Source organism: Suncus etruscus, chromosome 7, assembly GCF_024139225.1.
Source record: "Suncus etruscus isolate mSunEtr1 chromosome 7, mSunEtr1.pri.cur, whole genome shotgun sequence".
Taxonomy (NCBI): domain Eukaryota; kingdom Metazoa; phylum Chordata; class Mammalia; order Eulipotyphla; family Soricidae; genus Suncus; species Suncus etruscus.
The window spans coordinates 66950865-66977049 of NC_064854.1; the positions used below are offsets into that span (position 1 = coordinate 66950865).

The 26185-nt window shown below is 43.8% G+C and overlaps 1 protein-coding gene across 1 annotated transcript; it reads left to right on the forward strand.

The window, feature by feature from the left end:
* On the forward strand, positions 1-25695 carry CGAS (cyclic GMP-AMP synthase). Its single transcript, XM_049777637.1, has 5 exons — positions 1-642; positions 6142-6361; positions 10969-11205; positions 22246-22348; positions 25311-25695. The coding sequence occupies exons 1-5, from the start codon at positions 1-3 to the stop codon at positions 25693-25695; spliced, it is 1587 nt and encodes a 528-aa protein (XP_049633594.1).
* Positions 25696-26185: the final 490 nt, after the last annotated feature.

Consider the following 26185-nt stretch of genomic DNA (forward strand, 5'->3'; position numbering starts at 1 on the left):
ATGCCTTTGTCCGAGGACGAGCCCGCTTTCCAGGAGGCCGCGACGTCCAAGTCGGGTTCTCGGCGTGGAAAGGCCCCGTCGAAGGCTCCGGGGGCCCGAGCAGGAGCCCCGAAGGTTTCGGGGCAAGCTGCGGCGCGCGCCCCCAAGGCGCCCGGCAAGTGTCGGGCCGCCCCCGAGGCTTTCCGGAATGGAGCCCCCGCAGGGGCATCGGGATCCCGGAGGAAGGGCCGCGGCCCGGGCCCCGAGGACGTGCCGGAGAGAAGCGCGCGGGCAGCCCGGCCCCGAAAGGCTTCCGCGCGCGCCCGGGACGAAGACGCGTCCGGAGAGGGGCCGGAGACGATGCCCGACTCCCCGCCGCCGCCGCCGCCCGAACCCAGGGCGCGATCTCGTCGCTCGGTGCGAGAGCCGAGACCCCCCACGGGGCCCACGGGCACCCCCGGGCCCGACGCAGCGCCGGGCGCACACGGCTGGAAGGCGCGCGACGTGCTGGAGGTGCTGCGCCTGAGGTCCCAGGAGGTGTCGGCCGCGGCGGCCGCGGTGAACGGCGTCGTGGACAGCGTGTTGCGGGGCCTGCGGGGCCGTGAGTCGCCCTTCAAGGGGGTCACGTTGCTCAACGCCGGCAGCTACTACGAGCGCGTGAAGGTGAGTCTGGTGGGGACCCGCCTCCTGCCGCCGACCCCCTCTCCCCAGGGACAGAGGACCCCTATTCCTCTCGCAGGGACTCCCTGGTGGCCCGTGACCCAGGACTGGTTCCTTTCGCGAAGCGCCCCCCGCCACCCCCCACCCCCCTGCACAGAGGACCCGAGGGACCTTCAGGTGCAGCCGCACACAGCTGCTACTGGCCCTCGGTGAGGATTCCCTCCACTTTCCCGCGTGTGCAGTTTGCGTGAAGTTGCCGTGCACGGTGGTCTGGTGAGAGTCGGAGTTGATAGGAGTGGAGGGCTGACAGTTCCCCCAAATTAACAGACCCAGTGGTCTGGAGAGACAGTACAAGCAGCAGGTAAGGTGCCTGCCTTGCAGGAGCAGACCTGGCCCCTCATTTGTTCCCAACTCGCCAGGAGTATAGGACCTTGCATTGGTGTTGAGACCACTTAATCTCCATCTCCGGGTATGGTTTGATTCTTCCTAATAAATACCCCGGTTCTTAGGGAAATGCTCTCTGGTGTTTCCTGATTCCCCACTGAGCTTCCTGCTTCTTAGGAGCGAAAAGCTTATATGTTGGAACTCCTGAACACGTTTCACCCTCTCTAGCGTGTGGATTATTTTCTACATCGACTTTTGCTTCCAGGCCTCTCCAGTGTCTCTCCAGTGTCCTGGCTTTAGAACTTGAGGCCTGATTTAATAGTCCAACAGCCCCCATATATTTATCTGTTATTACCTTTTTTGGGGGACACACACTTAGTGATGATCAGTGGTTACTCCTGGTTATTCCTAACTTTGCAGTTAGGAGTCACTCCTGTTGGCTTGGGAGAACATATATTGAAGCTGGGTTGGTCATGTGCAAGGCAAGCAACTTACCTGCTGTACTATTACTCCAGCCCTGGTCTATTATAACCTTTTTAAAAAAAATAGTGCATGATTAAGACAATAGCTAAGACATGGAATCAGTTTGGATGTCCAATGACAGACGGATATCAAGATACAATCAAGATACAGTACACATACACAGTGAATAGGAATAGGAGGAGGCGGCAAAGGAAAAGGAGGAAGAGGAGGGGGAGAAGGAAGAGGAGGAGGAGGAGGAGGAGAAAGAGAAGAGCAGCTATTGAGCAGCTGCAAGGAACGATGAAATCATGCAATTTTCTGCAACATGGTGGGAACTGGAAGATACCATGTAGAGTGAAGTAGGTCAGAAGAAGAAAGACAAACAGGATGATTTCACTTACCTGTGGTATATAGAATGGCTAGATGAGGAAATATAATAGTAAAGGGGGATGCCTAGATTACCCTTTACCACAGTGGCCCTGGAGGAAAAGCAAAGAGAAGAAAAGAAATCAAGGTGGGAAGGAACAAAGTGAGAAAGAGAAGTAATGGGGAATAGTCGAGACTTTAGTTATATTGGTGATGTGGCAGAGTGATATAGCTATACATACAAAGCACAGATTCAACAACACTCAAAACTTGAGATCTAAGCAGCAACCACCGAATCTGCTAGGGTGGCAATCAGGTCATCAGAGAGTGGGATGAGCTTGTGGTGGGAGTTGGGAACACTGGTGATGGAAATTGACACTGGTGGTGGAATTGCTGTTGAAATATTATATGCCTAAAACTCAACTATCGATGTCTTTAAACCACATGTCTTTAATTAAATACAAAAATTTAAAATAGGGGCCGGTGAGGTGGCGCTAGAGGTAAGGTGTCTGCCTTGCAAGCGCTAGCCAAGGAAGGACTGCGGTTGGATCCCCCGGCATCCCATATGGTCCCCGCAAGCCAGGGGCAATTTCTGAGCACTTAGCTAGGAGTAACCCCTGAGCATCAAACGTGTGTGACCCAAAAAAAAACAAACAAAATTTTTTAAATAAAGTGGTACTAGAAATAATCATTTTGGATGAGAACTGAGTGCTGAAAGGAGGTAAAGTGTTATGTATATTACCCAATAAGTAATAATATTGCAAACCACAGTATGTCTAAAAGGAAGAAAAACAACAAGACAGAGAGATAGAGAAGAAAAACATCTGCCATACTGTAGCCCCATCCCCCCATTCTTCCTGTGTAACCTTACCTACAGGAAAGACCTGCCCATTTCTGGGTGGGGTCTTTGGTAGGTAACAAAAAGGTTTGGCCTCAGGAGCAAGGGGGATTTGCATGGATGGATGATGGAGAAGGTAGCAGGAGGAGAGATGGCTGAAAGACAAGTTAAGACGTAGGGCTGAATAAGGATCCAGCATAAATGGTTATGATAGGCCACACATGTTGGCTGGGGCAAAAAAAGATGTTATCTCCTGAAGAAGCCTACCTGTGAGTGGATTTTCTCCTTGACACTACCCTGAACTGGTAGACCCACCAGCTGGTGGGGGTTGGAGACACGTGGTGTTGGGACAGCAGAGAAAGGCCCCTCCATCAGCCTTCATGCCATCACCATCCAGCTCCATCCAAAGGGCCTCTTTATTATTTTATACTACACCATACAGACAGGCATGGGGAGGGTAGGAAGGAAACTGGAGACATTGGTGCTGAGAAATGTGCACTGATGAAGGGATGGGTGTTGGACATGGCTAAAACTGTTGATTCAATTAAAATTTTATTAAGCTGCATGAACCTCTAATATGTATATATTGGTTTTGGAGCCACACCGGGCTATGCTTAGGGCTTACTCCTGGCTCTGCACTTAAGGATTACTTCTGGTAGGGCTCAGGGGGCCATATGGGCTGCTGGGAATTGAATCTGGGTCAGCTGTGTTCAAAACAAGCATTTTATTATGCCATCTCTTTAGTCCTACAGTACATTTTTAAAAATGTCTTTCAGGGCTGGTGAGGTGGCGCTAGAGGTAAGGTGTCTGCCTTGCAAGTGCTAGCCAAGGACGGACCGTGGTTCAATCTTCCAGCGTCCCATATGGTCCCCCCAAGCCAGGGACAATTTCTGAGTGCTTAGCCAGGAGTAACCCCTGAGCATCAAACGGGTGTATCTGGAAAAAAAATAAATAAAAATGTCTTTTATATTGTGAGATATAAGGAAATGTTATAGTATTGGAACAACAAATGGCCAAAGTCATCAGGCTTGGAGATTTTGTCTACAAAATTGAGCTTAGGGCCCAGAGAGATAGCACAGCAGCGTTTGCCTTGTAAGCAGCCGATCCAGAACCAAAGGTGGTTGGTTCGAATCCCGGTGTCCCATATGGTCCCCCGTGCCTGCCAGGAGTTATTTCTGAGCAGACAGCCAGGAGTAACTCCTGAGCGCCGCTGGGTGTGGCCCAAAAACAAAAACAAACAAAAAAAATTGAGCTTAAATAGGAGGGGAAGGGATTTCATGGCTGGGCCCTAGTGGAGGGAAAGTGGGTATGGAAATGATATATGCATAAAAAATATGATTAAAAGTATTGCGAATTTGGGGCCGGAGAGATAGCATGGAGGTAAGGCATTTGCCTTGCATGCAGAGGGACGGTGGTTCAAATCCCGACATCCCATATGGTCCCCCATGCCTGCCAGGAGCAATTTCTGAGCATAGAGGCAGGAGTAACCCCTGAGCGCTGTCGGTTATGACCCAAAAACCAAAAAAAAGTATTGCAAATTCAGGTACCTCAATCAAAATGGTCAAAAGAAGTGTCATTTCTCGGGGCTGGCGTGGTGGCGCTAGAGGTAAGGTGTGTGCCTTACCAGCGCTAGCCTAGGACAGACTGCGGTTTGATCCCCTGGCCTCCCATATGTTCCCTAGTAGCCCCTCCTCAAAAAAATGTCATTTCTTTCAAAACTTCTAATTTTTTTTAGGATGCTACATTCAGAATTCTCATAATCTGCTTTCATTAAAACTTTTTATTTAATAAAATTGAAACTTAAGATTTAACAAAATCTTAAATTTATTTATTTATTTGGGTCACATCCAGCAGTGCTCAGGGTTTACTCCTGGCTCTACATTCAGAAATCGCTCCTAGCAGGCTTGGGGGACGATATGGGATGCCTGGATTTGAACCACCATTCTTCTGCATCTAAGGCAAATGCACTACCGCTGTGCTATCTCTCAGGCCCCTTTATTTATTTATTTGTTTGTTTATTTAGGTTTTTGGGTTACAAAAGGCAGCGTTCAGGGGTTACTCCTGGCTCTACGCTCAGAAATCACTCCTGGCAGGCTCTGGGATCCTCAAAAATTTAAATTTATTAAAAATAAACCTCACCTATTTATTAAATAAAAATTATTAGGAGACCGAACACTGTTACATTGGGTAGGATTCTTGTCTTGTATGCACATATGGTGCTCTAAGTCCACCAGGAACAATCCCCTAGAGCAAAGCCAGGAGTTAGCCCTAAGCACAACTGGATGTGGCTCAAACCAACCCCCCCAAAAAAAAACAAGAAAATGATTTTTTAGACTTTTATATGTTTTATTTTGTTTTGGGGTCACACCAGTGTTGTTTAGAATTTACTTGTAGCTCTTTGCTCAAGGATCGTTCCTGGTGGGAATAAGGAACATATATATATATATATATATATATGTATATGTATATATATATATATATATGTATATGTATATACATGTGTATATATATAAAACCTACAAAGTAAACCCTGATAGGCACACTAGTTACACTTCCAGAGATTATAAGTAATTTAAAATTTTTTGGTTGGGGGCCAGAGAGATAGCATGAAGGTAAGGTGTTTGCTTCGCATGCAGAAGAACGGTGGTTCGAATCCTGGCATCCTATATGGTCCCCTGAGCCTGCCAGGAGCGATTTCTGAGCATTGAACCAGGAGTAACCTCTGAACACTGCAGAGTTTGACCCAAGAACCGAAAACAAAAAAAAAAAAATCTTTTTGGCTGGAGAGAGAGTACAGTGGGCAGGCACTTACTTTGCATGTGATCAATTTAGGTTTGACCCTTGGAATTTTATATGGTCCCCTGAATCCATCAAAAGTGATCCTCAAGTACAGAGTCAGGAATAAGCTTTGAGCACCATCAGGTGAAGCCCCCAAACAAAATTTTTTTTTTCCCAAACAAATCTTTTAAAAAATAAAGAGTTTTAATGTTTTCTTCCTATTGAATTTTTTGGCCCCAATCAGCAGTACTTAGGGCCTATTCCTTTCCCTGTGCTCAGGGTTCATTCCCGGCAGGGTTGGGGGGACCATATAGGGTGCAAGGAATTGAATTCAGTGACCCACATGCAAGGCAAACCCCATATCACTCCGATTTCTAAAATTTTTGTTTGTTTGTTTGATTTTTTTTGTTTTGTTTTGTTTTGGTTTTGGGTCACACCTTGCAGTGCTCAGGGATTTCTCCTGGCTCTACACTCGCAGGCTCGAGGGACCATATGGGATGCCGGGATTCGAACCACCGCCCCTCTGCATGCAAGGCAACACCCTACCTCCATGCTATCTCTCCGGCCCCTGATTTTTTTTTTAAGTAGAAATTTTAAGTAAAAATTTCAGTTACTTGGAAGATTCACATGCAAGCATTTCATTGCTTTGTTTTTGTGTTTGTCTCCCCGCCCAGGTTTCTGTTCCTAATGAATTTGATGTTATGTTTAAACTGGAGGTTCCCAGAACTGAACTTGAAGTATATGAAAACTGTGCTGCTTTCCACTTTGTGAAGTTCAAGAGAAACCCCAGAGGAAATCCCTTGAATGCCTTTTTAGAAGATGGCTATTTATCAGCTTCTAAAATGCTATCCAAATTTCGGGAAATGGTTCAGGAAGAAATTGCAAAGATTCCTGGTAAGACTTTTTACTTTGGGGTCTTAAAATTGTACCTAAACCTACTAATTATCAATGTAGACTCCTTAGCTGATTTTTTTTTTTTGTGGTGTGGGATCTTACATTTATTTATTTTATTTGAGAAACTGATTTACAATACTGTTCATGACAAGATTGCAGGCACACACTGTTCCAACCCACACTTCCGTCAGAGTTCTGATTCCCATCCATCATTATGTGGTTGATGTAAAAAATTTTATTTGCGTTTGTTTTATTTTTTTATTTAGTTTAGTTTAGTTTAGTTTTTGGGCCACACCCACACCGGCGGTGCTCAGGGGTTACTCCTTGTTGTCTGCTCAGAAATAGCTCCTGGCAGGCATGGGGGGACCATAGGGGACACCGGGATTCGAACCAACCACCTTTGGTCGTAGATATCGGCTGCTTGCAAGGCAAACGCCGCTGTGCTATCTCTACGGGCCCTGCATTTGTTTTATGATGAAATTATTTCTTGGCCATATTTGGTTTTTTTTTCTGTGTTTTTTTGGTTGTGTGTTTGGTTTTGATTTTGGGTCACACCTGGCAGTGCTCAGGGGTTACTCTATACTCAGAAATCGCTCCTGGCAGGCTCAGGGGACCACATGGGATGCCGGGATTTGAATCACGGTCTTCTGCATGCAAGGCAAACGCACTACCACCGTGCTATCACTCTCCGGCCCTCATTTCTTCTCTGTTAACTAAAGATTTTTCTTCTGTGTTAACCTCCTTTTTTTTTTTTTTTTTTTTTTTTAGTTGCAATCCGCTTGTTTTTTTTTTTCTTTTTTGGGCCACACCAAATGCTGAGCAAAACTCAGCACTGCTTGTAGTGGTGTTCTTGGGGACCACGTTGTGGCAGTGATCAACACTGGTCCTCCCCACTTGCAATGTATGTGAATTAGCCCTTTGTTTTCTGGACTTTGGGCTGCTCTTTTTCAGTAAGAAAGAGCTCTTGTATAATTTAATTCGACCATGAGTTTTGTATGTTCTCTGGTACACCTTGAGAATTTTCTTTTATCTGAGTATGTCCAGTGTTGAGAGAGTAAGTGTAGCACCATCTGTCTGCAAGTTTTAGTTTTTGTTCCTTTGTTTTGTTTTGGTTTCAGAGGGCATTGCCTCAGGGGTTTCTTGTGATTGGAGGAGCATGCAGTTCTGGGGATCCAACCTTGCAACCCAGATACAAAGCTTTTGTTCCATTTGTGCCATTTCCCTAACCCTCCTCCTTTCTGTGTGATTGTGCAGATGCAATAACTCAAAACTCCTTCTTGGGGGTGTGTGCGGAGCAGTGGTGCAAGTGGTAGGGCATAGTAGCCTTGGTGCAAGTGGTAGCCTTGCACATGCTAACCTAGGATGGACAGAGGCTTTCCAGATGGTCCCCCAAGCCTGGAGCAATTCCTGAGCACATAGCCAGTAGTAACCCCTGAACATCACCAGGTGTGGCCCAAAAACAAACAAAAAAAAACAACACCCCCCCAAATAAACCTCCTTTTGGGGGTCAGAGCAATAGTGGTAAAGCATTTGCCTTGCACGCCGCCGACCCAGGATGGGCCTGGGTTCGATTTCCAGCATCCCATATGGTTCCCTGAGCCTGCTAGGAGCAATTTCTGAGCTTAGAGCCAGGAGTAACCCCTGAGTGCCGCCAGGTGAGACCCAAAAAGCAAAGAACAAAAAACTCCTTCTGGGCCACCCATCTGTTCCAGCAGTTGACATCCTCAGCCATTAGACTTCACAGTGTGGAGCACCTGGGGTGGCTCACCTTGCCATAATGTTAAAACATTGTTTTAGTTGTGTTGTGCCTTCTGGGGTCATAGACTTCAGTTGTGGTGTTCACACACTAGGCTTTAGTGAGCATAGCAGATAGAGTGCTTGCTTTGTCCGTAGCTGGTCTGTGCTCAATCCCAGGCACTCCATATTATCTTCCAAGTACCCACCAGGAGTAATTTCTGAGCACAGAGCTAGGTATAAAGCCCTCAGCACTGCTGGGGTGTGGCCCAGGAAAACAAGAAAGACCAGTGACTTCACCTCCTATAAATATCCTTTGCACTTAGTTTTAGTCTTTTTTTTTTCCTTTTTGGATCACAACTGGTGACGCTCAGGGATTGCTCCTTACTATGCATTCAGAAATTGCTCCTGCTTGAGGGACCATATGGGACGCAGGGGGATAGAAACTGCGGTCTGGTTCTAAGTTAGAGAGGGGCAAGGCCTTACCATTTGAGCACTGCTCTAGCCCCAGTTTTAGTCTACTTTATTTGTTTGGTATCTCTCTAAAATCTTGGCACCATTTGGTCTCTGGACTATTAAATTGCTTCTTTTAAAAACTAAGTATATAACGAAATATTTTTTTTTATTTTTAATTTTGAGTTTTGGGTTACACCCAGCAGCACTCAGGTTACTCCTGGCTCTGGGCTCATAAGTTACTCCTGGCAGGCTCGAGGGACCATATGGGATGCTGGAATTTGAACCAGGGTCCGTCCTGTATTGCCCAGTGCAAGGCAAACATCTTACTGCTGTGCTATTGCTCCGGCCCCTAGTCCATCCTATTTAAGTGTGCTTAAACACTTAAACACTTCAGTGTGCTTAACCTACAGTTGGGCAAAACTATTGAACACAAATTTATAACTTATAATGAGGCACTGGATATTTCACACAATTTATTGAATTCTGTACTAAAAATTAAATTATAAAAACTATCGCACGGGTCCTGTGTAATTCAGATGATAATAAATTTAGAATCACCTGTATTTGGGCATGTCAAGCAGGGCTTAAAGGCCCCAGGCCCCCCTCCCTGTGATTCTACATCAAGCAATATTCAGGTCTATGATATGGTGCCAGGGATCATACGGATAAATGTCCTTGGTGGGCTACATGTGGCTTGTGGGCCATAGTTTGAGAACTCCTGCCTTAAACCCTGCATTATTTTTCCAGGCCAGTATTGTCTTTTTAAAGCATGGTATATTTTGCTTACAGTATACTTCTCATGTTCTTTCTTGCCACAAATGTAGGCTCTCTCTTTCAATAGGGCAAGTAATACTTCATTATTTTTGGGTTTTTGTTTTTGGGTCACACCCAGCAGCGCTCAGGTGTTACCCTGGCTCTACACTCAGAAATCGCTCCTGGCAGGCTTGGGGGGACCATCTGGGATGCCGGGATTCGAATCACCATCATTCTGCATGCAAGGCAGCCCCAATTCTTTTTAGTTTTTTTATTTTTGGGTCACACCCAGCAGTGCTCAGGGGTTACTCCTGGCTCTATTCTCAAAAAAGGTTTCCTGGCAGGCTTGGGGGACCATATGGGATGCCGGGATCTGAACCACTGACCTCTGCATGCAAGGCAAACTCCTACCTCCATGCTATCTCCTGTCCCAATTTTTTTAATATTTCATTTTTTTTTTTTTTTTGGTTTTTGGGCCACACCCGGTGACGCTCAGATGTTACTCCTGGCTATGCGCTCAGAAGTCGCTCCTGGCTTGGGGGACCATATGGGACGCCGGGGATCGAACCCGCGGTCCGTCCTAGGCTAGCGCAGGCAAGGCAGGCACCTTACCTCTAGCGCCACCCCGCCCGGACCCCGATATTTTCATTTTTTATGTTCATGTAAATGTGTACACATGTATTTCACATGTAACCATAATTTCCTTCAGCCACCATCTATCGTTGAATATTTAAAGGGTGTTAACATACCTGGCTTGTAAATAATGCTGTAGCAAATATGTGCTGCTCTGAGAATTTTTTTTGTTTGTTTGGTTTAGTTTTGGGCTATACCTGACCTGTGCTTGGGATACCATGTTGGTGCCAGGGGTCAAACCTGGGTGCTCCCGAGTTTTGATTCTCAGTCAAGATGCATCTGTGCTATCATGGGTGCCTGCTGACTGTGCTGGGCTATTCTGTGATCTCCAGAATTGCCTCTTTCCTCACTGATATTCTGACATTCTTTTTGTTTTTTGTTTTTGTTTTGTTTTTTTGGGCCACAACCCATTGACGCTCAGGGGTTACTCCTGGCTATTGCGCTCAGAAGTCACTCCTGGCTTGGGGGGCCATATGGGACGCCGGGGGATCGAACCGCGGTCCGTCCAAGGCTAGCGCAGGCAAGGCAGGCACCTTACCTTTAGCGCCACCGCCCGGCCCCCTATTCTGGCATTCTTTCCAGGTTTCCTTCCAAATTGCCATCCACAAATTTAAACAAAAAATTAGTTATATACTCCCAAACCCTGCTTCTATCCATGTTAGGGATCAATAAACATTGTTTAAATGAGTCAATGCTTTGCCTTGTGGGATCAGTGTTTGCTTAGAATTGATTTTTACGGGGGCCGGAGAGATAGCATGGAGGTAAGGCGTTTGCCTTTCATGCAGGAGGTCATCGGTTCGAATCCCGGCGCCCCATATGGTCCCCCCGTGCCTGCCAGGAGCAATTTCTGAGCTGGAGCCAGGAATAACCCCTGAGCACTGCCGGGTGTGACCCAAAAAGCACAAAAAAAAAAAAAAGAATTGATTTTTACCATTGCATGCTATGGCTCTCCAAGAATAATTATATTATTTCTTTGTATTTCAAATAAAATTAGACTAATACAACCTTTCTTGCCTATTTTTAACCTACAGGTGTCACTATGGATGAAGAGAAAATGGGCAGTCCAGCTGTAACACTGCTTATTAAAAAACCTAAAGAAATATCCGTGGATATAATCCTGGCATTGGAATTAAAAAGCAGCTGGCCTAAAAGCACCCAGGAAGGCCTGACAATTAGTCAATGGCTGGGGCGAAAAGTTAGAATAGATCTAAGAAGAAAACCATTTTACCTGGTAGCCAAGTGTGCAAAGGAAGGAGATCGATATCAAGGTATGGTGAATACAGAAGTTAAAGCACATACACAAAAGCACTTATAGTGTTACTGAGGCAGTGAAAGATGTAAAGGTGTTTGTTTCAGACATTCAGGAGCCTTCAGGCTTCGTAGACTGCAAGAAGGGAGACTATGAGAGATGAAATTGAAAAGGTAGAGTAGTATCAGTTTCTCAAACTGACATGTCTCATTTGGATTTTTTTTTGAGGGGGTTTGTCTTGATATAAACAAAAATAAAATGCAATGCTGTTCTGGAGTCCAAATAGGACCTTGGAATCAGATCCAAGAATCTCCCTATTTTTGGGAGAACCCTCTTTTACTCTCTTGCTGGCTATGTCCCAAGTAACTTTAAAGCATTTGATATAATTTGACTTAGAGATGAGAAAGAGCCCATTAGTTTTTCCTGTGGTTGTGGGTAAATCTTTGAGTGGTTTAATGCTTATGTCCTTAGATAAAGATGAAGGTGGAGGCTGATGAAAGGACCAGAGAGATAGTACAATAGGTAGGGCTTTTGCCTTGCACGTGTTCAACCAGGGTTTGATCCCTGGCATCCCATATGGTCTGCCCAGTACCACCAGGAGTAATTCCTGAGTGCAGAGCCAGGAGTAACCTCTGAGCATGGCTTGGGGGGTAAAGCCACTATAAACAAAACAGCAGCAACAACAACAAAATGGAGATTGAAGTGCTCATCTCACCTTTGCTCACTGTTCTCCTTGATTTTCTCCATCTCCTGTCTCTTTTTTTGGGGGGAGGTGTAGGGAAGGCACATCTAGTGGTGTTCAGGGGTTATTCCTTACTCTGTGTTCAGAAATTACTCCAGGCAAGCTCAGGGGACCATATGGAATGCTGGGAATCGAAACTGGGTTAGCAACCTACAAGGCAAATGTCCTCCCTGCAGTGCTATTGCTCTGGCCCCATCGCCCCTTCTCCCATCATCTGTTTTCAGTCAAAACCCTGCCTCTGTGTCCCAGTAACTGAACAATGAGGCATATTATCAAGATCATCAAAATGAGAAAGTCCTCTTTGTTTGGTTTTTGCCACATCCAGCAGTATTCAAAGCTTTACTCTAATAGTACTCAGGGGACCATGCAATGCTATGAAATCAGCCCCTGGGTTCCTACATGCAAAGTATGCTGCCCAGCTTTGAACTATCTCCCTGGCCCTAGAAATAAGAGTTCTTACTTAATTTGAGTTTTTTTCTTTTTCTTTTTTCTTTTTCTTTTTTTTTTTGGTTTTTGGGTCACACCCGGCAGTGCTCAGGTTACTTCTGGCTCTACGCTCAGAAATCGCTCCTGGCAGGCTCTGGGGACCACATGGAATGCTGGGATTCGAACCACCGTCCTTCTGCATGCAAGGCAAACACCCTACCTCCGTGCTATTTCTCCGGCCCCCTGAACATTTCTTGCATATCTGATTTTAAGCCTATGAATTCCCTAAATTATTGCCTGTCCTTGAACTTCTGAATAGTTCATTCAAATTTGAACTATAATTAGTTGAATAGAGTATTTTTGGTGAGGTTTTCATTTTTTTTAGTACCATATGTCTTGATACTCTCCTGGTTTGCCGAGTTTTATTTGATCGATCTGCTATATATGGTGTTTTATTTATTTATTTTTTTATGTTGCTGCCTTTATTTTTGGCTTTTGCTATTTTGACTGTAGTGTGTCTTGGGAATTTTCCTAGATGGGTGTTTTCCCTGGGACCTTTCAGACCTCTTGGGTCTTGGTGCTTGAAATCCTCAATGCTGAGAAATTCTTATATTTTGGTGGGAAGGAGGATTGGGCACACCTGGTGATGCTCAGACATTACTGCTGACTCTGCACTCAGGAATTACTACTGTCGATGCTCAATGGGACTACATGGGATGCCAAGTTGCCAAGGATTAAACCCAGGTCAGCTACATTCAAAGCAGCCCAGCTTGAGGAAATTTTTATTCATAATTTTTTGGACTGTGCTTTCTTCACACTTGCCTTCCTGTTTGTTCTTCAGAGATTTTGATGATTATTCTATTGTTCCTCTTGAACTCATCCCATAGTTCTCTGGTTAATTTCTTTTCAGATTATTTTCTATCTTCTCTTTCCTGGTGATTTCCTCCTAATCTTGGAGTTTCTCCATGTGCTCGGCATCTGTTATTCTATTGCCTTTAAAAAATATATATATAAAGGGGCCAGAGTGGTGGTGCAATCCGTGAGGCGTCTTACCTTGCACTCGGACTGTGGTTCAATCCCCCAGTGTCCCATATGGTCCCCCAAGCCAGGAGCGATTTCTGAGCACATAGCCAGGAGTAACCCCCGAGTGTCACTGGGTGTGGCCAAAAAAAAACAACAAAAAAATTGGGACCAGAGAGATAGCACAGCAGTGTTTGCCTTGCAAGCAGCCAATCTAGGACCTAGGTGGTTGGTTCGAATCCTGACGTCCCATATGGTCCCCCGTGCCTGCCAGGAGCTATTTCTGAGCCAGGAGTAACCCCTGAGCAGTGCCCTGAGCACTGTGGCCCCAAAACAAAAACAAACAAAAATTATATATATGTATATCTATATATATATTGTTTAAATATAAAATATAGAGTTCTAGTGTTGGGGAGTGAGGCCTCTCTCAGCTTAGCCCGCCGCCTGTAGTCCCTTCAGCTGGCAGGTCTGCAGGTTACAGGGTAACAGCAGAGAAATGATTTCACAAGCCATCAGTTGAAGTTTCAGGAGGTATTTGGCTTTATTTCATGGCCCAGGCCACCATGTGCATTTCCCCACAAGGCTTCTAAGCTGAGATTTTCTTGCAGCCTCTCCTAGCTGCCCTCCGTGATCCCTCCTGTGTCTGCTCTATCTCTCTCCCCTCCCACCTTAATTACCAACCAACCGCAGACCCCTTCCAGCTGTGGGTGGGTCTGACCATCCAGGTGAGATTAGAATATGGAATTGGGGGAGGAGTTACATCTCTCCCTTCCTTGTTAAGAAACAAAAAAATGAGAAAAGTTAGCGGGAACTCTAATATAACGCAAAGCAACAAATTTAGAGTGTACAAAATTAAAATGTCAACCTTTTCTATATCTTGTACATATCACAACATTTTACCTATACTTCTCTGAGCATAAACAGTAGAACTTTTCTGCATGGGGTCCGAGTGATAGCACAGTGGTAGGGCATTTGTCTTGCGTGCAGCTGCTCCAGGACAGATGGTGGTTCAAATCCTGGCATCCCATATGGTCCCCCGTGCCTGCCAGGAGTGATTTCTGAGCGCAGAGCTAGGAGTAACCCAGCGTGCCGCCAGGTGTGACCCCCCAAAAAAAAAAAAAAAACAAAAACAAAACAAAAAAACTTTTCTGCAGATACACTTGTAGTTTGAAATTCTTTTCTTTTTTTTAGTTTGAAATTCTTAACACTATTTCACCAAGCACTATTACATCCTAGTTCCTTTTCATAAACTCTAAACAAAATTACAAGAATATTTCTGGAGCGTTCCTGCTGGTGATCCTGCCTGCTTCAGAGATGGGTCAGGATGTACATACACTGATTCCTGCTGGTTTCTGCTGGGAGTCAGAAGGGCGCAAAAGCCATCTTGGGCCATGCGGTTTCCAGCTGCCTGAGACTGGATTTCATCAGCATTCCTACCATTGATCCTGCCTGCTTCAGAGTGAGAGACAGAATTGAGGAACTCTGCTGAAACTCAGATGCCAGAACCCCTATCTGCCTGTCTTCTGTGCTGTGCTCCATTTTCGGCCTGATTTCATCCTGTGTGGCTCATCTGCAGATGGCTCGCCTTCCCTGGAGCCTTCCCTGGAGGTGAGTTTACAAGCCCAGAAAGGGTGGAGCCAGAGGAGCATGGCTGCTCCGCTTCGCTTCCTGGCTGTGCACATCATTTAGCCAATGAATACAACCACAACACATAGAAAAACCCACAATACAAGTGTGACAAAGGGGAAACAACGCAGGCCAGTGCCAGACATAGAGAATGACGATGGCAACTCTGATGACTTGAACATGACCAACCAACTAGTTAGTCTCTCAGATAAGGAGTTTAGAGTAGCAATATAGAAGATGTTCAAAGAATTCAAAGAAAGTATAGAAGAGAACACTAATAAGAATCAAGAGAATATGAAGATAGAAATCAGAAAACTCCAAACTGAAATTTCAGGTCAAATAACAGGTCTGAAAAACTCAGTAGATGAATTGAAGAAAAACATGGTTGAGCTTTCCCATGGGTTAACACCAGCTGAGGATATAAGTAGTACACTGGAAGATGAGATGCATAACAATTCCATACAGCAGAAGAAATTGGAAAAACGCCTTAAAGCAAATGATCAAACAATGGAAAAATTACTCAAAGAATGGGAACAGATGAAAATAGAAGTCTATGATAAGCTCAACAGAAACAACTTAAGAATCATTGGAGTCCCAGAGACCCAGGAAGAAAATCTCCAGGAAGAATCAACGGTCAAGAACATCATTAAAGAGAAACTAGCAGAGCTAATGAATACATGTGATCAAATTCTGCATGTCCAAAGAGTACCAACTAAAAGAGACCCCAGCAAAACACCCCAAGACACATCCTAGTCACAATGACGAACCCCACAGATAGAGACAGAATTCTGAAAGCAGCAAGATCGAAAAGAGAAATTACATTCAAGGGAACATCCTTGAGATTTACTGCAGACCTGTCACTGGAAACACTCAAGGCCAGAAGGCAGTGGTGGGACATAGTGACAAATGAAATAAATGCTTCGCCTAGAATACTGCATCCAGCAAAACTCACTTTCAGATTTGAAGGAACAATACATGGTTTCACAGACAAAAAACAGCTCAGAAACTTTACAGACTCAAAACCATTCTTAAAAGAAAAACTGAACAGCCTACTTTAAAACAAGACTGACCGGGCCCGGAGAGATAGCACAGTGGTGTTTGCCTTGCAAGCAGCCGATCCAGGACTAAAGGTGGTTGGTTCGAATCCCGGTGTCCCATATGGTCCCCCGTGCCTGCCAGGAGCTATTTCTGAGCAGACAGCCAGGAGTAACCCCTGAGCACCGCAGGTGTGGCCCAAAAACCAAAAAAAAAAAAAAAAAAAAAAAGACAAGACTGACCAACAGACACACCAAACTTAGATATAAAGATGCCATTAACTCCTAGGACAATTCTTTCTCTCAATGTCAATGGACTAAATGCACCAGTTAAGAGACACAGAGTGGCTAAATGGATTAAAAACCTCAATCCAACCTTCTGCTGCCTACAAGAAACGCACCTGAATAGTCAGAACAAACATAGACTCAAAATAAAAGGCTGAAGGAAAATCATCCAAGCAAACAACACCCATAAAAAAGCTGGAGTGGCCATACTAATATCAGAGATGCAAACTTTATATTAGGAAAGTTGTAAGGGACAAAGATGGACATTTTGTATTAATCAAGGGATACGTACAGCAGGAAGAAGTCACTCTCCTAAACATATATGCACCGAATAAGGGGCCAGCAAAATATTTAATAAAATTGTTGACAAATTTGAAAAATAATATCAATAACAACACAATAATTGACACTTGACACTAATTGGCACTTGACAGGTCAACCAGACTGAAACCCAACAAGAATATACTAGACCTGAAAAGAGAAATGGAAGAAAGAGGCCTAGTAGATATATACAGGACACTCCACCCCCAGAAGCCTGGATACACATTCTTCTCTAATGTACATGGGACATTCTCCAGGATAGACTACATGCTAGCACACAAAACATACCTCTATAATATCAAGAGGATAGAAATTTTGCAAGCTACCTTCACTGACCACAAGGCCCTGAAATTATATGTTAACTACAAAGGGACACAGAAGAAAAACTTTAATACCTGGAAGTTAAACAGCCTAATACTGAATAACCAGTGGGTCTGAGATGAAATCAAAGAGGAAATCAAAACCTTCCTAGAAACAAATGACAATGAAGACACAAACTATCAGAACCTATGGGACACAGCAAAAGCAGTACTTAGAGGAAAATTTATAGCTTTGCAAGCACACATCAGGAAAGAAGAAGGGGCATACCTGAACAGCTTAATGACGCAGCTCATAGAATTAGAAAGTACTCAACAAAAGGACCCAAAAATAGGGAGACAGAAGGAAATAACAAAGCTGAGAGCAGAAATCAATGAAGTGGAAACCCGAAAAACAATCCAAAAGACCATACAAAGTTTCAAAATCAAACCCAGGTAATCAGTGTTCAAGCCAAGAACCTTCTCTTTTATAGCATTGCTCTCGCCCAGCTGATTCAGGACCTAAGGTGGTTGGTTCGAATCCTGGCGTCCCATATGGTCCCCCGTGCCTGCCAGGAGCTATTTCTGATCAGATAGCCAGGAGTAACTCCTGGGCACCGCCAGGTGTGGCCCAGCACCACCCCCCCAAAAAAAAAAAAAAAAAAAAAAACAACAAAAAAGAGAAGTAAGGGCCTGAGCGATAGCACAGCAGTAGGGTGTTTGCTTTGCACTTGGCCAACACAGGATGGACCCCGATTTGAATCCTGGCATCCCATATTGCCAGGAGCGACTTCTGAGTGCAGAGCCAGGAGTAACTTTTGAGCCCCTCTGGGTGTGACCCAAAAACCAGAGAGAAAACACACACACACACACACACACACACACACACACGAAGTAAATAGATTTATATGCTTTTTATATGTTTTTGTTTTGTTTTTGTTTTTTGGCTCACACCCTGCAGTGCTCAGGTTACTTCTGACTCTATGCTCAGAAATTGTTCCTGCCAGGCTTGGGGGACCATATGGGATGCTGGGATTCGAACCACTGTCCTTCTGTTATTAAATCTGTATATATCTCTTGTCCCTCCTAATTCTGTACTAAAGTCTCTGCTTACATATAGTCAAGGAGTAAATCCAGGGCCTGGAGAGATAGCACAGTGGCATTTGCCTTGCAATCAGTCGATCCAGGACCAAAGATGGTTGGTTCGAATCCCGGTGTCCCATATTGTCCCCCGTGCCTGCCAGGAGCTGTTTCTCAGCAGACAGCCAGGAGTAACCCCTGAGCATTGCCGGGTGTAGGCCAAAAACCAAAAAAAAAAAAAAAAAAGGAGTAAATCCATATGTAATTTTTCTAGACCATTCCAGATTGCCTCCACAGGGAGTTTTTTATTTTTATTTTTTGGCATTTTTGCAGTGATACATGAAATTGTCCATTTTAACCTAACTTCTTACTTTTATTAAATTTATTTAAAGAAAATACATCAATAGTTGATATAGGGCTGGAGTGATAGCGTAGTGGTAGGGCTTTTGCCTTGCACACGGCTGATTTGGGATAAACCTGGGCTCAATTCTTGGCATCCCATATGGTCCCCCTGAACCTTCCAGGAGTGATTTCTGAACACAGAACCTGAGAGTTGCCAGGTGTGGCCCAAAAACCGAACCAAAACAAAAATAATAGGTGACATAGTTGATCATAATATATTTGTTTCCAGATAAGGGAAAGGAAAGTTATTAAAAAATATAGAGAAAAGGGGACTGGAGAGATAGCATGTTTGCCTGGCATGCAGAAGGATGGTAGTTCGAATCCCGGCATCCCATATGATCTCCCGAGCCTTCCAGAAGCAATTTCTGAGCATAGAGCCAGGAGTAACCCTGCTGATGACCCAAAAAACAAAAGATAAAAGGGGGGCCAGAGTGATAGCACAGTCTTGCTTCCAAAATATCGCACCTGGAGATATATGCCCCCAAACTGGAGTACTTGAAGTTTGGTCAGATTGGTGTCCCCAAATGGAATTGTAAAGGGTCAATGCTCAGTGAGGCAGAGCTCTCCCTGACCTCTTTTTTTTTTTTTTTTTTTTTTTTTTTTTTTGCTGGGGGGGAGGAGCCACACCCAGTGACGCTCAGGGTTTACTCCTGGCTATGTACTCAGAAATCGCTCCTGGCTTGGGGGACCATATGGGACTCTGTGGGATCAAACCTCGGTCTGTCCTAGGCTAACACAGGCAAGGCAGACACCTTACTGCTTGTGCCACCACTCTGGCCCCTCTCCTTGACTACTTCATTTTTTTTTTTTTTTTGGTGTTTCGGTCACACCCGGCAGTGCTCAGGGGTTACTCCTGGCTCCACACTCAGAAATTGCTCCTGGCAGACTCAGGGGCCCATATGGGATGCCGGGATTCAAACCAATGGCCTTCTGCATGAAAGGCAAACATCTTACCTCCAAGCTATCTCTCCTGCCCCTCTCCTTGACTTTTTTTTTTGTTGTTGTTGTTTTGGGCCACACCCATTTGATGCTCAGGGGTTACTCCTGGCTAAGTGCTCAGAAATCACCCCTGGCTTGAGGGGACCATATGGGACGCCCGGGGATCGAACCGCGGTCCTTCCTTGGCTAGCACTTGCAAGGCAGACACCTTACCTCTAGTGCCACCTTACCGGCCCCCTCCTTGACTTCTTAACAAAACTTAATGCTTTAGAATTTCTCCCGACAACCTCCAAAATGAGAAGTGGTATCTCACTGTAATTGAAAGAAAGTTTTAAGCTGGCTCAGCAGTAAATCACACACGCTGCATGTTGTGGGTTCTTGGGTTTCATTCCCAGACTTCAAAACAAAACAAAACTAGAATAAGAAAACCGTAGAGTTTCAATTTGAAGATAGTCTTTCAGAGGGATTTGCAGTGTCTGCAAAAAAATCTCAGAAATGCAGAGAGACTTCCCATATATCCCATACCTATTTCCCTATTGTAGGGGTGACCTTACCCCCAGTAGAGAGGATGGCTAGGAATGAATACTAGGTCCCAAAGTACTACTGGGTAAAGCCCCTATACATAAAAAGAAGTTTATAAACATTAAGATTCACATTTTGTGCTACAAATGCTAGTTTTATCAAAAACATTTTGTCTTGTATCTATTCTTTTATAATAGTTTTAGTACCATAAAGTATTACTTGGACTTAATTTATTCAATCATACCTTTCATAGTATTTGGACAACCACTTATTTGTATACCTACTCTATAGTTTTGCCTTATCCAGACTGGTAAAATGGATGTCATAATTAGATTTACACAATAGGATTCCACATTCCTAGCATAGACCTACTGTTACCATGTATTCATTGTTCATATATCATATAGCTATCACTTTTTATTTATACTTTATTTTATTTATACTTTTATTATATCCCATTATAATTTTTATTCTTGCATTAATACTATATTTAACTAGTGATATATATTTATCAGTCTGTTGTTTTTGTTTCTGGGTCTCATCTGATGGCACTCAGGGGATCATATAGGATACCAGGGATCAAACCTGAATCCATTCTGAGTTGGTTGCATGTGAGGCAAACGCCCTACCACTGTGGTATCACTCCAGTCCTTATTTATTAGTCTTGATCTCTGGTAGTGCAGTTTCTCCCACTTCCTCAATAGTGTTTACATATTCATTTTTAATTTTTTAACTTTATTTTATTGAAACAATTGTGAACATCAGAATCCTTTATTGTTGAATTTGAATTATACAATGAGTCAGGGCCCTTCTCACCACCAGTGTCAACCTCCCTCCACCAATTGTCCCCAAGTACATCCTATACCACCATCCTTTGCCTCCAGGCCTGCCAGTATAATAGGCCCCTTTCAGTTAAGATTGTAAAAGTTTAGGTCCCCCCCTGGGACTGGAGCAGTGGTATGGAGTGATAAAGTGTCTGTGTTGCCTTGCCAGTGCTAGCCTAGGCTGGACCTTGGTTTGACTCCCGGGCATCCCATATGGTCCTTCAAGCCAGGTGTGATTTCTTTTCTCTTCTTTTTCTTTCTTTTTCTTTTTCTTTCTTTCTTTCTTTCTTTCTTTCTTTCTTTCTTTCTTTCTTTCTTTCTTTCTTTCTTTCTTTCTTTCTTTCTTTCTTTCTTTCTTTCTTTCTTTCTTTCTTTCTTTCTTTCTCTTCTTTCTTTCTTTCTTTCTCTCTCTTTCTTCTTTCTTTCTTTCTTTCTTTCTTCTTTCTTTTCTTTCTTTCTTTCTTTCTTTCTTTCTTTCTTTCTTTCTTTCTTTCTTCTTTCTTTCTTTCTTTCTTTCTTTCTCTCTCTCTCTCTCTCTCTCTCTCTCTTTCTTTCTTCTTTCTTTCTTTCTTTCTTTCTTTCTTTCTTTCTTTCTTTCTTTCTTCTTTCTTTCGCTCTTTCTCTCCTTCTTTCTCTTCCTTCCTTCCTTCCTTCCTTTTTTCTTTCTTTTTCTTTATTTCTTCTCTTTCTCTCTCTCTCTTTCTCTTTCTTTCTCTTTCTCTCTTTCTCTCTTTCTCCCTTCCTTCCTTCCTTCCTGCCTTCCTTCCTTCCTTCCTTCCTTCCGTCCTTCCTTCCTTCCTTCCTTCCTTCCTTCCTTCCTTCCTTCCTTCCTTCCTTCCTTCCCTCCCTCCCTCCTCCCTCCCTCCCTCCCTCCCTCCCTCCCTCCCTCCCTCCCTCCCTCCTTCCTTCCTTCCTTCCTTCCTTCCTTCCTTCCTTCCTTCCTTCCTTCCTTCCTTCCTCCTGACTCTATGCTCAGAAATCGCCTCTGGCAGGCACAGGGGACCATATGGGATGCCGGGATTTGAACCATCGACCTTCTGCATGAAAAGCAAACGCCTTACCTCCATGCTATCTCTCCGGCTTTGATTTTATTTTTCAGTTTTTTAATGAAGGAAAGTAATTCTTTTTTTGGTTTTTGGGCCACACTCGGTGACACTCAGGGGTTACTCCTGGCTATGTGCTCAGAAATCGCTCCTGGCTTGGGGAACCATATGGGACGCCGGGGATTGAACACAGGCCTGTCCTGGGTCAGCTGCATGCAAGGCAAGCACCCTACTGCTATGCTATCTCTCCAGCCCAGAAAGTACTTTTAATTTTTGTGTTTGGGACTGGAGAGATAACATAGCACTTGCCTTGCATGCGGCCAACCTAGGTTTCATTTTCAGCAGCACATTGGTTCCCTGAGCCTTGTCAGGAGTTCCCCTGAGCAGGAGTAAGCTTTGAGCACCTCTGGATTTTGCTTCCAAATAAACAAATTTTATGTTGTTAATATATGTATATTTCAGGTAAAGTCTTTTTGTTCCTTTTTTTTTTTTAATTAAGATAAAACATGGCGGCTATCCTTTTCTAACATTGAGAAGATAATTTTGAACAATCATGGAGAAACTAAGACCTGCTGTGAAAGTGATGGAGTGAAGTGTTGCAGGTAATTTCAATGTTTTTTAAATATGGGATTGTTTATGCAATGTTTAATTCTTTCTTGACTGAATACCTGAGAACTCAAATTTGAAGGTGATCTTTGCTAAGTGTAAGCCCAGTTCAGGATATGGCTAGATTGACATAGAATGTTCACTTGAAGTTGAACATGAAACCAGGGAAGCCAGATTCAAATGACCAAGAACAGTGTTATTGGAAGACAAGACCAGGGACTATAGTCCTGAATGTCGATCACTTGGATGTGAACAGAGGCATAGAGTGAGAGGTGTTGAACACTATTCGTGGTACTTACTTGAGATGGTTTAGCTATGTTGAAGGCCTGTGACACCTACTAAACTTTAACATATCCTGAGTATTTATCTTCTTTCTTATACACCATAAAGAGCTTATATTGAAACAGTCATTTGACTCTCACTTCCCTTTCCTCTCATCCACTCTCCTGCCCTCCCCTTTCTTCCTTCCCTCTCTTCCCCTTCTCTCCACTCCACTTCCCTCTCCTCCCTTCCCCTCTCTTTCCCTCCCTCTCTTCCCTCTCCTCCAATCTACTTCCCCTCCCCTCTTTTCATCTTCCCTTTCCTCCCTCCCTTCCATTTTGCTTCCCTTGCCTCCCCTCCACTCCTTTCTGCAGGCACATCCTTTCTACTACTCCATTCTTTCTCCTGTCCCCAAAGATTCTTCATAAATCAGCTCTGAAGCAATAGTAAAAGCAGATTATAGCTCTCTGGTAGAATGCTTGTATCACTTATGTGGGACTTAGGGTTCCTTTACCTGCACTAGAAAAAGAATTACTAAAATCATAAAATAGTTCTGGGGATGTAGTTCACTGATACAGAACTTGCTGTGTATGTGTGAGGCCCTGTGTTTAATGCCCAGCACCTCACCACACATACACACATTCTCACTCACTCACTCACGATACAGTTTGAAAAGCATAATAAATACTAGTAAACCCAAATAATTGCTTTTGGTTTGAATTTTCAGAAAGCTGGGCTAGTGATTTAAAGTATAGGACACAATAGGACACAATGCTTTTTTTGTTGTTATTGTTGTTTTTGGTTTTTGGGTCACACCCGGCAGTCTCAGGGGTTACTTCTGGCTCTACGCTCAGAAATCACTCCTGGCAGGCTCAGGGGACCGTATGGGATGCCGGAATTCGAACCACCATCCTTCTGTATGCAAGGCAAATGCCTTACCTCCATGCTATCTCTCTGGCCCACACAATGCCTTTTTAGGCCCAGTGGTATCAATGATCACCTGGCTCATCCTACAGTGTTAGGAGCCTTTGGACCACACCAGGAGATATTAAGGGGCCATGTGAGTCAGGAATGGAGGCTGGATTTGAGTGCACACTAGGACTGCACCCTAACTGTTGTACTGCCTTGATGTATAAATGTCAACATCATATCAGCTAATAAATAACTGGATGAATAGCATAAGTCCTATAAAGCAAAATAATTTTAGAAAAATTAAAACCAGATTTTCTAGGTACTAAATTATTGAATAATGTAAATATCAGTTTCTGTTTGTTTTTGAGACACACCTAGCTGTGCTCAGGGTTTCTTCTTTTCTTTTCTTTTCTTTTCTTTTTTTTTTTTTTATTTTGGGTCACACCCAGCAGCACTCAGGGGTTACTCTTGGCTCTACGCTCAGAAATCGCTCCTGGCAGAAGGCTCGGGGACCATACGGAATGCGGGGATTCTAACCACTGACCTTCTGCTTGCAAAGCAAATGCCTTACCTCCAGGATATCTCTTCGGCCCAGGGTTTATTCTTTTTTTTTGTTTGTTTGTTTTTTGTTTTTGTTTTTTGGTTTATACCCGGCGGTGCTCAGGGGTTACTCCTGGCTGTCTGCTCATAAACAGCTCCTGGCAGGCATGGGGACCATATGGGACACCGGGATTCGAACCAACCACCTTTGGTCCTGGATTGGCTGCTTGCAAGGCAAATGCTGATGTGCTATCTCTCCGGGCCCCCAGGGTTTATTCTTGACTCTGCACTCTGGAGTCACTCCTGATGACCTGAGGGGACCATATGGAGTGCTGGGAATTGAATTAGGGTCAGCTGCATCCAAGGTGAACACCTTACCCTCTGTACTATTGCTCTGGCCCCATGTATCAGTTTAATTAATTTTTATTGAATAAAATATCTTAACCAAGAATGGGGAAGAGAGAAGAATGAAATAATCTTGGGATTTCAAAGCATATTTGGAAAGCATAATAAATATTATTAAACCCAAATAATTGCTTTTGGTTTGAATTTTCAGAAAGCTGGGCTGGTGATTTAAAGTACACAATAGGACACAATGCTTTTTGTTTGTTTGTTTTGTTTTTGGGGTTACACCTGGCAGTGCTCAGCAGTTACTTCTGGCTCTACACTCAGAAATTGCTCCTGGCAGGCTAGGGGAACCATATGGGATGCCGGAATTTGAACCACCATCCTTCTGCATGCAAGGCAAATGCCTTACCTCCATGCTATCTTACTGGCTCACACAATGCTTTTTTAGGCTTTTTTAGGGACAAAGATCAGGGGTGAGGAGGAATATATTTGTATGCACACTAGGACTGAGGTTTGACCCTGGCACCACATGCTCCCCAAGTTCTCTATATAGCCCTAGAGGCTTCTGGACACTGCAGGGGTGTTCCTGGGGTCCCCAGCATTGCAGAACTCAGACAACTCTGCCTCCTTGGGTTCATGAGTTCCCTGTACTGCTGCTACCCACTACCCTAAATCAGATTGGAAGAACTACAGATACATTTATGTTAGTTGTATGTCTTTATTGGTTTTACCTAATTATATATTCCAATTTATGATTTTTATTCTAATATGCAATATATAGTCTGTACTGTTCATTATACCTTCATATATATTTCCCTCCAAATTGCTTGAAGTTCTTGGTGTGAAGAGGCAGTTGTAAAAAGGAAAAGATAACTTTCTTCTTTTTTTCTTCAACAGAAAAGATTGTTTAAAATTAATGAAATATCTCTTAGAACAACTGAAAAGGGAAAATGAAGGCAATGAGAAAATGGAGCAGTTCTTTTCTTACCAGGTGAAAACAGCTTTCTTCCACATGTGTGCACAGGCTCCTGAAGACCAGTGCTGGCAAGTCAGCAACTTGGAACTCTGCTTCGAGAACTTTGTGAAGTACTTTCTTCAGTGCCTCAACACAAATAAGCTTCCCCATTTTTTTATTCCTGAGTACAATCTCTTTTCTAAGAACCTCATCGACAGTACAAGTAAAGACTTTCTTCACAGCTTAATTGAAAATCAATTAAACAATGGATTTCCAATTTTTTTAACTAAAATTGGGAAAAAATCAAGAAGTAAAGTGGTTTTATAATTAATTGACTATTCGAATGTATCACAGACTTGATTGACTAAACTGAATGTCATTAATGATTTGACTTTCTTTGTAAACTCTGATCAGTAAAAAAAAAAAATTTTTTTTTCTTTTTGGTTTTTGGGTCACACCCAGCAGCGCTCAGAAATCGTTTCTGGCAGGCTCAGGGGACCGTATGGGATGCCAGGATTTGAACCACCATTCTTCTGCATGCAAGGCAAACACCTTATTTCCATGCTATCTCTCCGGCCCCCCTTTTATTTTTTAATATTTTTGGTTTCTGGGTCACACTGGTGGTGTTCAAGAATTATTCCTGGCTCTTTGCTCAGAGATTACTCCTGGTGAGCTCCGGGGACCATCTGGGATGCCGAGGATCTAACCCAGGTTGTCTTTGCACAATGTAAACACCCTATCTGCTGTGCTATCTATCGCTTCAGCCCCATAAAGACAACTTATAAAAAAAAAGACTGCTTTTGTATCTGAAGTTATA

What these genes read in the sequence shown, in the direction of transcription:
- CGAS (XM_049777637.1), top strand. Translation starts at nt 1, where the DNA reads ATGCCTTTGTCCGAGGACGAGCCCGCTTTCCAGGAGGCCGCGACGTCC. An exon ending in AGAAATTGCAAAGATTCCTG is followed by an intron (nt 6,362 to 10,968) that starts GTAAGACTTTTT and finishes TTTAACCTACAG; the next exon opens with GTGTCACTATGGATGAAGAG. An exon ending in GATGGAGTGAAGTGTTGCAG is followed by an intron (nt 22,349 to 25,310) that starts GTAATTTCAATG and finishes TTTCTTCAACAG; the next exon opens with AAAAGATTGTTTAAAATTAA.